Raw genomic sequence first — 12,438 nt, forward strand, 5'->3', positions numbered from 1 at the left:
AGAGGGGGCTACTCTTTGTTGCAGTGCATGGGCTTCCCATTGTGGTGGTTTCTCTTTGTTGCAGAGCATGGGCCCTAGAGCGTGTGGGCTTCAGTAGTTGTGGCACATGGGCTTAGCAGTTGTGGCTCACAGGCTCTAGAGCACAGGCGCAGTAGTTGTGGCATGTGGGCTCTAGCATGCAGGCTCATTAGTTGTGGGGCACAGACTTAGTTGCTCCACAGCATGTGGAATCTTCCCAGATCAGGGCTTGAACCCATGTCCCCTGCATTGGCAGGCAGATTCTTAACCACTGCACCACCAGGGAAGTTGTGCTTTATAACTAATTGATCCACTACTTTTATTATATATTTACCTTTGTCATTAAGATTTTTACATTTGTATGTTTTCATATTATTAATTAGTGTCATTTATTTTCAGTTTAAAAGAGTCACTTTAACATTTCTTGTAGGGCCAGTTTAGTGGTGATAAACTCCTTCAGCTTTTGCTTACCTGGGAAACTCTTAATCTCTCCTTCAATTCTGAATGATAAACTCGCTGGGCAGAGAATTCTCACTGGAAGTTTTCTTCTTTCAGCATTTGGAATATGTCATGTCATTCCCTTCTGGCCTGTAAAGTTTATGCTGAAAAAAAATCTGCTGACATCCTTAAAGGGATTTCCTTGTATGTCACAAGTTGCTCTTCTCTTGCTGCTTTTAGGATTCTCTTTTTATCCTTAACTTTTACCATTTTAATTATAGTGTGTCTTGGTGGGTGTCTCTTTGGGTTCATCTTATTCAGAACTCTCTGGGCTTCCTGGATGTCTATTTCCTTCCCCAGGGAAATTTTCAGCCACTATTCCTTCAAATAATTTTTCTTGCCCTTTCTCTCTTCTCCTTCTGGGAGCCTATAATATGAATGTTATTCTGCTTGATGTTCCAAAGATCCCTTAAAATATCTTTATTTTTCTAAAATTCCTTTTTCATTATGCTGCTCTGTCTGGGTGAGTTCCATTGCTTTGTCTTCCAGCTTGCTGATTTGTTTTTCTACCTCATCCAATCTGCTGCTGAACCCCTCTAGTGTATTTCTCAGTTCAGTTATAATTTGTGTGATACTTTCTTATATTTTCTATCTCTTTGTTGTTCTCGCCATGTTTGTCCATTCTTCTCCCAAGTTCTATGAGCAGCATTTGACCATTATTTTGAGCTTTTTATCAGGTAGATTGATTATCTCTGTTTTGTTTAGTTCTTTTACTGTGGTCCTGTCTTGTTCTTTTGATAGGAATATATTCCTCTGTTTCCTCATTTTGCCTAATTTTCTGTGTTTGTTGCTATATATTAAGTAAATCAGCTACCTCTCTTGGTCTTGAAGGAGTGGCCCTATGTAGGACATGTCCTGTGGGGCTCAGAAATGCAATCATGCCTGGCCACCAGAGCCAGGTCCTCAAGCAGTGTCCCCTTATGGGTTGTGTGCACACTCTTGTTGTGGCAGGGTCGTGGATGCTGCTGCCATGCATTGGTGGGCAGGGCTGGCCCCTGGAAAGACTGCAATGCTGGCCACAATAGCTGATGGGTTCTAGTGGGCAGGGTTATCACATAGTCAGCTGTGAGGCCTGGCTGAGGTGCAGGGGTGGGTGGGGCTCTAAGTGGGGTGTGCCAACTGGTGCTAACAGACTAGAGGGAGAATTCCAAAATGGCACCCACCAGCACTGGAATCAGCAAGGTAGCCTGAGACTGGAAAAATGGGTCCCTCCAGTTTCTCAGTCCCCAGGGAGCATCCCAACTCGTTCCTGCCTCTCCAGCAGATGCTTCAAGATTAGTAGGTGGGTCCCATTCACCTATGGTCCATGCACTTTTCAGTCTGGTGTTTTTGTGCTGGTTTTCAGGTGGAGTTGAGTGTGAGTGTGCCCTTTAAAAGCTAGCTTTCCATTCTCTGCAGTTCTATAGTTTTGAGTGTATTCCCCATTGGTTTTCAAAACCAGATGTTTTGGGGCCTCATCTCTCTTGTGCAGGATCTAAGGAATGGGGTGCCTGACGTGAAGCTCAAATCCCTCAATTCCCAGGGAAAGTAACTGTACCTGTGTAATCCCTCCCATCTGTGGACTGTCACACCTTGGGTGTGGTTTTTTCCTTGATGAGGTCATCTCTCTGCCTCTCCTACCTGCTTTGATGCTGCCCTTTTACCCTTTCTTGTGGAGACTCTGTTCATCCAGTTTTCAGGTCCTTTTCAGAGGGAATTAGTCTACATGTAGCTGTAGTTTTGTTGTGTCCATGCGAGGAGCTGAGTTCAGGATCTTCCTATGCCACCATCTCGAACCTCCCATCTCACCCTGCTTTCTTACCTGACATTTTCTTTATCTGTAAAATGGGACTGGTATGAGGATTAAGTGAACCCGTTTGAGTAACGTGCCCAAATGACAGCCTGGCTTACGGCAAACATGCCATGCATCTAGCCATTGCAGTTCCTTCTTTCCTTCATTTCTCCCACACTGCAGAAGACCCACCATGAGTCAGGCACCTGGGTCCTGGGCACCCCAACACAAATAAGATGCAGTCCCTGCCCCCAGAGAGCTTCTCGGTTCTGTTCTCCCACTCTGCTCTCCTCCCTGATAGCCAGTCTCAGGGTTAAGTATTGGTGGGGGTGGGCAGCAGAATCTGTAAGGCTGGGCAGCCAGAAGGGGAAGCCCTGCCTGGGAGAAGGGAGCCAGCCACTCACCATGGAAAGGCACTCAAAGAGTCTGAGGGACTTGCTCTGCCCTAAGTAACATCAAGGGTCTGAAAGAGGCCACAAACGCTTCACATTTCTATGTGTAAACTCTGGCTAAATGCAGGCCTTTGGGGTCTGTCCAGTAGACAGTCATAGTGCAGATGCTAATGTAATTCACTGAAAATATATACATTGGCTTCACATACAGATACACCAAGAGGCAGAGTCACAGAATGGGGATGACGGTGATGATGATGATAACAGCAACAATAATAATAATAAAGAGCAGTAGCTAACATCTGTTGGGTGCGCTTATGTCCCAGGCACAGTGCCAACGCTGCACACGTAGGATCTCATTTGATCCTCCCAGCCCCTCGTGAGTTGGATATTACTGGTGTCCTTATAAACAAGGAAACTGAGGCTCAGGGGGATTTCAGAACTTGCCCACAGTGGGGGTTGGCAGTGGGGAACCAGGATACATGCCCAGTCAGTTTGACTCTAGGGCTTCTGCTCCTGTGTGGTAGGGGGTGGGGATAAACTCAGAGGATCTAGAGGTGAGCCTTGCCTTGGTAGGTCCAGGAGCTCTGAGGACAATAAAGGATGTAGAAGCTAGTGTTGAAATCATGGCCACCACTTCTGGAGCACTTTCCACATGCCAGGCTCTGGTCAATATTCTGAAGCTATCAACTCATTCATTTTTCACAACACTGTGGGGAGTGGGGGTTCATTCCCATTTCACAGATGAAGATGCTGAGGCTCAGAAAGTGGAAATGCCCAGCTCTACAGGACCCAGTCTAGAGGTCCCAGACCTATAAGTAGCAGAGCTTGAATTCAAATGGTTTGCCTCCTTGTTGCTATGCTACACTCCATCCCAGTAGCCAAATCTGAGGGCAAATATTCAGAAACCCAGCCGTTGGCACCTCCTTTCAGATCTCTTAGAGATAATCTACTGCAAAGTTCACAGAGCAGGTGAATCCTGCTAGCAGATGTATATATATATTTTTTGACCCACACAGTGGTTTAAAAATAATCTCCATCAGTTGCCAATGTTGAAAAACAAGAATATTCTACAATTTTGATTTCTCTTGATAAAAGGAAAAGGGAGATCTGGCATGTACTTGTCTTGTATTCCTGAATACCATAGTCCCCACCATTCCCTATAGTCCTTCCAACCCCCAGGCAAGAATTGATTGCTATTTTTCATCACACTTATTTTGTATTATTTTTCTAATGGTACGGTTACAAAGAAGTGAAGTTCTTAGAGACCAACGTCTCTATCAGAGGTGGGATAGCAGTCTAGATTGGAAAAGCCATGTTTTGCAAGAAAAATGGACAAAGGAACGTATCTTGGAGGTAATGACAAATATATCTATGAGTTTAACATGCAAAGTGTGCCTTGCCCATATCACTCACTGCTGCCACCCCTGTGGCCCCTGAGACAGGGAATTTGTGACCCTTAGTTGAGAAGAACCCACTTGCTTTGCAGATGAGGAAACTGAGGTCCAGGGAGCAAAATGGCTTCATGCCAATCAGTGGCCCTGGCTCAGGTGGGATGGCCCCGAGTCAGACTGCTTCCCCAGCTTACCTCTGCTGTCTGGCTGGCCATCACTGTGACTGTTGCTGAGGGCGTCCTTCCTCAGGCCCCTCCTCCCACTAGCAGGGTGCTCCCTGTGGGAGGGTTGGTCAAAGGTGTCGAAGTCATCACCGCAGACTCTGGGGGTCGCTCTCTGAGTTCTCTCGCTGGCGATGACATTCCAGCTGCTTGTCCGCCCTTGCTCACGCCTGGGGCCTTTATCTCCAGCCTCGGTCTCTCCAGGCCCCTCACGGATGATATCCTCTGACGGAAGCCTGCCTCTCCAGTCCAGCGGCTTCTCCGGACTCAGCCAGAGGGGTTTTGACTTCAGGCCTCCCTGCTTCCTGCCTTTCCCTGCGGGAGAAGATTGTAACCAGGATGGGGTTTTCCCTGGAGGCTCAGAGACTTTTCTGCCCATAAGGTTTTCCAGCTGTTGGATCAGCGAGAGCTCCTGGTCAAGAGGAGGAGGGCATTCCGCGGGGGAGGAGTGGGGAGGGACACTGGGCATGCCACCCGGCGAGGATGGTGCAGCTAAAAAGCTGCACTCTTCCTCTAACTTGGACAAATTGTCTTTCATGCAGTCAGGAGAATTCGTCCTTCCACCAAATAAATGTCCTTGTGAAGAAGCCTTCACATCCTCTGCTGCTCCAGCTGGCTGCGAGTAACTGGCACCGAGCTGCTTGTCCCCGTCGGTGCTGTTCCTCTTGCGGGCACCTTTGCTTTCTTCTGAGTGGGCAGCAACACTATTTTCCATTCTCTCATTTTGCAGGCCCACCAGGATGCTCTGTGGGGCCTCGTCACCTCCTTTGTCTAAGTTGCCATCAAAGATGAGTTTTTTGTTGACATACAGCTTCACGTTTTTGGCCCCAATGTCAAGATCCTGAAAACACAAAATTTCACAAAATGAAGATGCGTGGCATCGGACTGATGTATCAGATTTTGAAAGGAGCACGTGAAAAAGACAAATGTGGGACGCTGGAAACGTGAGCTTTCTGAGACTACAGCACTGGGGCTGTTAAATCAGACTCCTTTTCATTTCGGTGCAAAGGGTTACATATGTTATAAATCAAAGGACTTTCACAAAGAGGCGGCCTCCATCACTATCTTCATCATCATTACCTCCTGCTGGGACACATGTAATAGCCTGCTAATTGGTCTCCCTGCTTCCTGTCTCTTGCTCCTGCGACCTCAGCTTCACATTGCCACCCGCCTTAGTTTTCTACAAGAGCAGATCTGGCCCAGTCACATCCCTTTGTGAAATTCTTCATGTTTTTTTTCACTGCCTATAGCAGGGTTCTTTAAAGTATGGTTCCTGGGCCTCCTGCGTCAGAAAAGCTTGGCAGGCACGTAAAATGCAGATGCCCTAGGTTCCATATTTTGGGGGCCCTGAGGGCAGAGCCTGAGACAAGGATTTGAGTGCAGGTAGCTTATCAGCAATGTGCTCCTAAGAGGGAGAGTCAGGTAGGGCAGGTGAAAACCCAAAAAGGTTTTGGGGCTGGTCACTGCTGTGGGGAACTGGGGCTCCATCCAGCTGGGACACTGTGAGGGACCGGCAGAATGCATCTCAGAAGTGTCCCTCCAAAGGCGGGAGGCTGGGTGTTTATCCACTGACTCCCTTCCCTGCTGCTGATGGTTGCCCCTGGGGAAACTGACTCCCCGCCATGACCACAGGCTAGGCCCTCTAGAAGCTTCGGCCAAAGGACCCAAGCAGAAAGGCTCAGAGCCTGGAAGCACTGGAAGTGGTGCCCAGTCAGCACACCCAGGACTGTCCCAACGCAGCTGTGGCCACAAGTGGAGGGGAGCCCAGAGGATGCGGTGTGGGCGCTGCACTTGTGTGGACCCGTGAGATGAATTCCGAACCCCTCAGCATGACATACAGTAACCTTCACAAAAGGGTCCCTGCTAGCCTTCTGTCTCCTCCTCTCCCAGCACATGTGCCCCGTATGAGGCAGGTGTTCAACGCTTCTTGGGTCATACTTAAAATTAGGGGGCTTCCCTGGTGGCGCAGTGGTTAAGAATCCGCCTGCCAATGCAGGGGACACGGGTTCGAGCCCTGGTCCGGGAAGATCCCACATGCCGCGGAGCAACTAAGCCCATGCACCACAACTACTGAGCCCTAATGCCACAACTACTGAAGCCTGTGCGCCTAGAGCCCGTGCTCCGCAACAAGAGAAGCCACTGCAATGAGAAGCCCTCGCACCACAATGAAGAGTAGCCTCCGCTTGCTGCAACTAGAGAAAGCCCGCGCACAGCAAAGAAGACCCAATGCAGCCAAAAAAAAAAAGGGAAAAAAAGAAAAGAAAAAAACATCAAATAACACCTCCTCCTGCTACTGCCTTATTTGGCCATACCTCTTTACACAAAAACACTTTTTTGGTTTTTTTTTTGCGGTACGCGGGCCTCTCACTGTTGTGGCCTCTCCTGTTGCGGAGCACAGGCTCCGGATGCGCAGGCTCAGCGGCCATGGCTCACGGGCCCAGCCGCTCCGCGGCATGTGGGATCTTCCCAGACCGGGGCACGAACCCGTGTCCCCTGCATCGGCAGGCGGACTCCCAACCACTGCGCCACCAGGGAAGCCCACAAAAACATTTTTAATAAACAGCTTTCTCGAGGAATATAATACATACCTCATACAGTAAACTGTACATGTTTAAAGCATACAACTTAATGGATAAAGAAGATGTGGTATATATATATATATATATATATATATACACACACACACACACACACACAATGGATATTACTCAGCCATAAAAAAAGGCATGAAATAATGCCATTTGCAGCAACATGGACGGACCCAGAAATGATCATACTAAGTCAAGTAAGACAGAGAAAGACAAATATCATGTGATGTTGCTTATATGTGGAATCTAAAAAAAAGATACAGGGCTTCCCTGGTGGCGCAGTGGTTGAGAGTCTGCCTGCCAATGCAGGGGACACGGGTTCGTGCCCCGGTCCGGGAAGATCCCACATGCAGCGGAGCGGTTGGGCCTGTGAGCCATGGCCGCTAAGCCTGTGCGTGCAGAGCCTGTGCTCCGCAACGGGAGAGGCCACAAGAGTGAGAAGCCCGCGTACCGCAAAAAAAAAAAAAAAAAAAAAAGATACAAATGAACTTATTTACAAAACAGAAATAGACCCACATTCATAGAAAATAAATTTATGGTTACCAAAGGGGAAAGGGAGGGATAAATTAGGAGTTTGGGATTAGCAGATACACACTCCTAAGTATAAAATAGATAACCAACAAGGATCTACTTACAGCACAGGGAACTATATTCAATATTTTGTGATAACCTCCAAGTGAAAAGAATCTGCAAAGGATATATATATATATATATATATATATATATATATATATATATATATATATATATACACACACACACACATATATATAACTATATATAACTGAATCACTGTGCTATACACCTGAAACTAACACAACATTGTAAATCAACTATACTTCAATAAAAAAAAATAAAGCACACTACTTGATAAGTTTTAACACATATCCACCCATGATCAAGGTAATGAACACACCCATCACCCACAAGGGTTCCTCGTACTCCTATGTAATCCCTGCCACCCTATCTCTTTCCCCCACCCCGAGCCAACCACCCATCAGCCTTCTGTCACTATAGATTACTCTGCCTTTTCTAGAATTTTTCTATAAAAGGCATCACACACTATGAACTCTTTGGGGCCTGGCTTCTTTCACTCAGCATAATAACTCTGAGATTCATCCATGTTGTGTCAATGAGTAGTTTTATTCCTTCTTATTGCTGGCGTGCCCCACAATCTGTTTGTCCACCTTTACAGCAAACTCTAAGAGTCACAGTCACAGCTGCACCTCCTGCCCGCTGGCCTCTGCCTCCTCCTCTACACGAACCCACCCTGCCAAGGGTGCCGGCAACTGGGTCACAGAACTTCCCTGTTTGCCTGGACGATTCTGATCTATTCCTGTTGCCCTGGTCTATCACTCATAGAGCCTTCTTTTCACTCTCAGGGATGCCCCGGTTTGGACAATCAGCTTTAGGGTCCAGCAGGGGATCAGACCCACCGGGAAGTTCTCCTTTCTCAGGTAGGCTGTCCTCCTGCCCCCGCTCTCACCGCAGCCCAGGCTCCCCGCTGTTGCTCCTCTTCAACTGGGCCTCGACCGGTTGGGCTGGTCCCCGGCCTCCCGATTTTCCTGCACCCTCTCACTAGGGGGTCCCACTCAGGCCCAGGGCCCTAACTATCGTTCTCTCATTGGTGATTCCTATTTAATTTAATTTTATTATTGAAGTATAGGTGATTTACTATGTTGTTTCAGTTTCAGATGTACAGCAAAGTGATTCCGTTTTATATGTGTGTGTATATATATATTCTTTTCCATATTCTTTTCCATTATGTTTTTTTTAAAAATAAATTTTATTTATTTATTTACACTTTTGGCTGCATTGGGTCTTTGTTGCTGTGCGTGGGCTTTCCCTAGCTGTGGCGAGCGGGGGTTACTCTTCGTTGCGGTGTGCAGGCCTCTCATTGCGGTGGCTTCTCTTTGTTGCGGAGCACGGGCTCTAGGTGCGCGGGCTTCAGTAGTTGTGGCATGTGGGTTGAGTAGTTGTGGCTCACAGTCTCTAGAGCGCAGGCTCAGCAGTTGTGGCTCACGGGCTTAGCTGCTCCATGGCATGTGGGATCTTCCCGGACTAGGGATCGAACCCGTGTCCCCTGCATTGGCAGGCGGATTCTTAACCACTGCGTCACCAGGGAAGTCCCTTCCATTATGTTTTACTGCAAGATATTGAATATAGTTCTTTGTGCTATATAGTAGGTCTTTGTTGTTTATCTATTTTATATATAGTAGTTTGTATCTGCTAATTCCCAACTCCTAATTTATCCTTCCCCACCCCCTTTCCCCTTTGGTAACCATAAGTTCGTTTTCTATGTCTGTGAGTCTGTTTCTATTTTGTGAATAAGTTCATTTGTATCATTTTTTAGATTCCACATATAAGTGATATTTGTCTTTCTCTGTCTGATTTACTTCACTTAGAATGATAATCTCTAGGTCCATCCATGTTGCTGCAAATGGAATTATTTTTGTCCTTTTTTATGGCTGAGTAGTATTCCACTGTGTATATATACCACATCTTCTTTATCCATTCGTTTGTCAGTAGACATTTAGGTTGCTTCCATGTCTTGGCTATTGTGAATAATGCCAATTAACACTGGATTCCTGACTATTTTAATCTCCAATCCTGACCTCTCCATCCAGCCCACAGTGACCATGTGACCTCTCTTCTTGGATATCTAACAGGCGTCTCAACCTTAACAGGCCCCAAACAGAATGATCAATCCACTCTTCCCAAACCTTGTTATCTTTCATCTCAAAAGTGGTTCCACCGTTCAACCAGCTGCCCCAAACCTGGGAGTCCTTGAGTCTTCTTGCTGTCTCACTCACACATCCAATCCATCAGAGGCCCTGTGGCTCTACCTCCAAAACCCCTCCGGAATCTGACCTCTTCTCCCTGGAACCCAGCTTCAAACGTCCAATTGCAGGATGGCAGGCTACTATTTGCTGCCTGTCAGAAAAGTCGGTTCTCAAAGCCCTCTTTTACATGTTTATACGGATGTGTTCTCTGTTTAGCGGAGGCGCAGCGCAAGTGTGTGCTGTGAATTAATCAGGAAATAGCTATTGGAGAAGGACAGCCTGGGCAGCTTTCAATGACTAGTCCTGCAAAATTACTGCCGTGGAAACATCTGGTGAGACAGACACGCTCTCACTGAAAGAGGCGGTGGGGTGGGGAGGAGACATTTCAGTCCGCACAGTCGTCACATGGGCATCCTGGCTTCCGTAAGGAGATGCCTGGTTTCCACAATGGGCTCCTTGACCATCCGCGAATGGCCTAGAGCCCCGTCTGACCTCAGCTCTCTCCAACAAGCCTGGCTGAGTGGGGACAGAGAGAGGGGAGCAGGCTGGGGCAGGGGTGTGACCTCTCATGCCCCTAGCATCAGGCAGGTAGGAGAGAGAAGAGGGTTAGGGTGGAAACCGCAGGAAGTGGCGGGGGGTGTGGGGAGCTGAGAGGTTCATGCCCCCTACCCGATGGTGTTTAAACCTGCCAACTTTCCAACACCCTGCAGACCAAACAAGCCGTATCTGTGGGTGGATTTGGTCCAGGCATCACCAGGATGGGATCCCCGGTGGGGAATGGTAGGGAGTCACTTCTCTGGGGATTCCATGTGTTAAAAAAAAAAAAAGGCTGCATGCATTGGCCCATGCTGTCTTTGGAACAACTCTCCAAGGTCTTGGGCATTAGGGCCCATCTGACAGATGAAGAAACTGAGCTTCAGCCTTCTCTGAGGTCACACAGCTGGGGCACAGGGAGCCACTCTGGCTGGCACCCTGAGGTCCTACTGCCACCTCCCTTTGGGTCAAGCCAGACCTGGAGAGGGCCTCCGTCTTGGCCGTGCTAGCCTGGCCACCCGCTCTGGGTGGAACTCTGAGTCCCCACTTCTATTTCTTAATTAGTCCCCATGGACCAACTATCTCGTACTCCCATCCTAGCTCTCTCCTCACTCCCTAGAGGCAGTCACTGTGGGCACTGGTGGGGAGCATGTGTACGTATGCTTGTGTCCTTCCAGACTTTTCCTATGTATTTACATACATATCGATGCAACGGCCATCACACCTCAAGAGTGTGGCCCAGAGCTATGTGAGACACACGTCTGCTCCGTGGAGAAGACGGGGTCGAGGTTTTGCAGGTCTGTACTACTTGGCATCCCTCTGTAAAGCTCTGCATGAGGGGTGCCTTTGGGAATAGATCCAAGGGAAAATCCTTTCACTCCTAAACAACCAGCCTGCTCCCTCCTTTCCAACAAGAGGGCTCTAGTCCTGGCTGTTTCCTCCTTTGCCTCAGCTTCCAAGAAATCGAGGTGAAACTCCATGCTGCTGCTGACCTTACCATTTGTGTGTGTGTGTGTGTGTGTGTGTGTGTACTTGCTTCCTCGGTGCTCATATTTCCTTCCTCGTTTAACTAGAGTTATTGCTATGCCTTTTGTTGATGCTGTCTCAAACCCCTTTTGCAGTGGATTTTCAAAAGGACACTTTGAAACTCTGTGGCTGCCACGTAGTCAACGGGAGCACCTTCTCTAGTCCAAAGAAAGACATTATCCTTCTTTCCAGTTGAGGAGAACCAATCACGTTGAGACCGTAATGCATTTTAAACACAACAACATTAATATTATCTTGATCTAAGTAACTGAACTGACTCGATAAGGCCACTCTCCTCCCTGGTCCTGGGGTCAAATGACATGTCTCTTCCAATGAGCACATGAATTGCTCAGCAAAGACTGATGGCGGCCCGGCTCTATCATGACAACAACCCAAGCAGAGGCGGGGGCTCTCGTGCTCACAAAACACTTTCCCTAGAGACCAACAACTGCCCTCAGCACAGGTGAAAAAGCCTGAAGGAGATCATCTGGAGCGAAGCAGTGGCTAAGCCTACGGGCCGGATGCCAGGGAGGGTCCATTAAAGCAAACCCTTCCTCGGCGTGGGTGACAATTGGAGTCGAACCAGCTGTGTGTCGCTGGACCTCATTCATGCACAGCCCGAGGCGGCCCACACTCTAGGGGCTCTGTCACCTGCTGGGCACCCAAGCTGGCTCCACTGCACAGGGAGAACATGGGCTGCCGTCCCTTACTGCTCTCTTTGCCGGGAAGTGCTGGGTCCACAGCAGGAGGGGCCGAGGGGCCGTGGGCTGATTGGGAGGTTGTCAAGCACGGGGGACTTCGGGGAGTGAGCTGCGCTGCCCAGAGAGCTGCCATGTAGGCGGGACCTGGCTCAGGAGCTGACGACCCCTCCGGGAAGCCCCTGGCTCTCCCGATCTGCCCCATCGCACCTCCTCGGGTTGAGTGGAGGGTCCCCCTCTAGGCTCTCGCAGCCGGGCTTGTGACTGGACCCTTGCGCCTACTACCTCGTGGCCCCATGTGCTCACCTGTCTTCAGCCGGGGAACAGGCCTATTCCCATCTATCCTGAGGCCTAGCTCTGGGAACCAAACCTGCTCTTTCCACCTGAACTTGAGTGCTTTATTGAGAGGAGATCTCAATGGCCTTTCATATGTCCTTTGGGAGGAAGAGCAATGAAAACCTTCTTTGTGATGAAGCTACTTGAAGAAGATGGTGGGGACATGTGACATTTAACAA

At 48.5% G+C, this 12,438-nt stretch overlaps 1 protein-coding gene across 1 annotated transcript in view; it reads right to left on the minus strand.

The window, feature by feature from the left end:
• The window catches only part of KATNIP (katanin interacting protein), a 198,349-nt gene that overhangs the window by 38,218 nt on the left and 147,693 nt on the right, over positions 1-12,438 (minus strand). Inside the window, exon 15 of the mRNA XM_082856530.1 lies at positions 4,268-5,135. Coding sequence (XP_082712656.1) covers positions 4,268-5,135 — 868 coding nt within the window. The remainder of the gene's footprint in view (positions 1-4,267; positions 5,136-12,438) is intronic.

Source organism: Leucopleurus acutus, assembly GCF_964270905.1.
Source record: "Leucopleurus acutus genome assembly, chromosome: 16".
NCBI classification, from domain to species: Eukaryota; Metazoa; Chordata; class Mammalia; order Artiodactyla; family Delphinidae; genus Leucopleurus; species Leucopleurus acutus.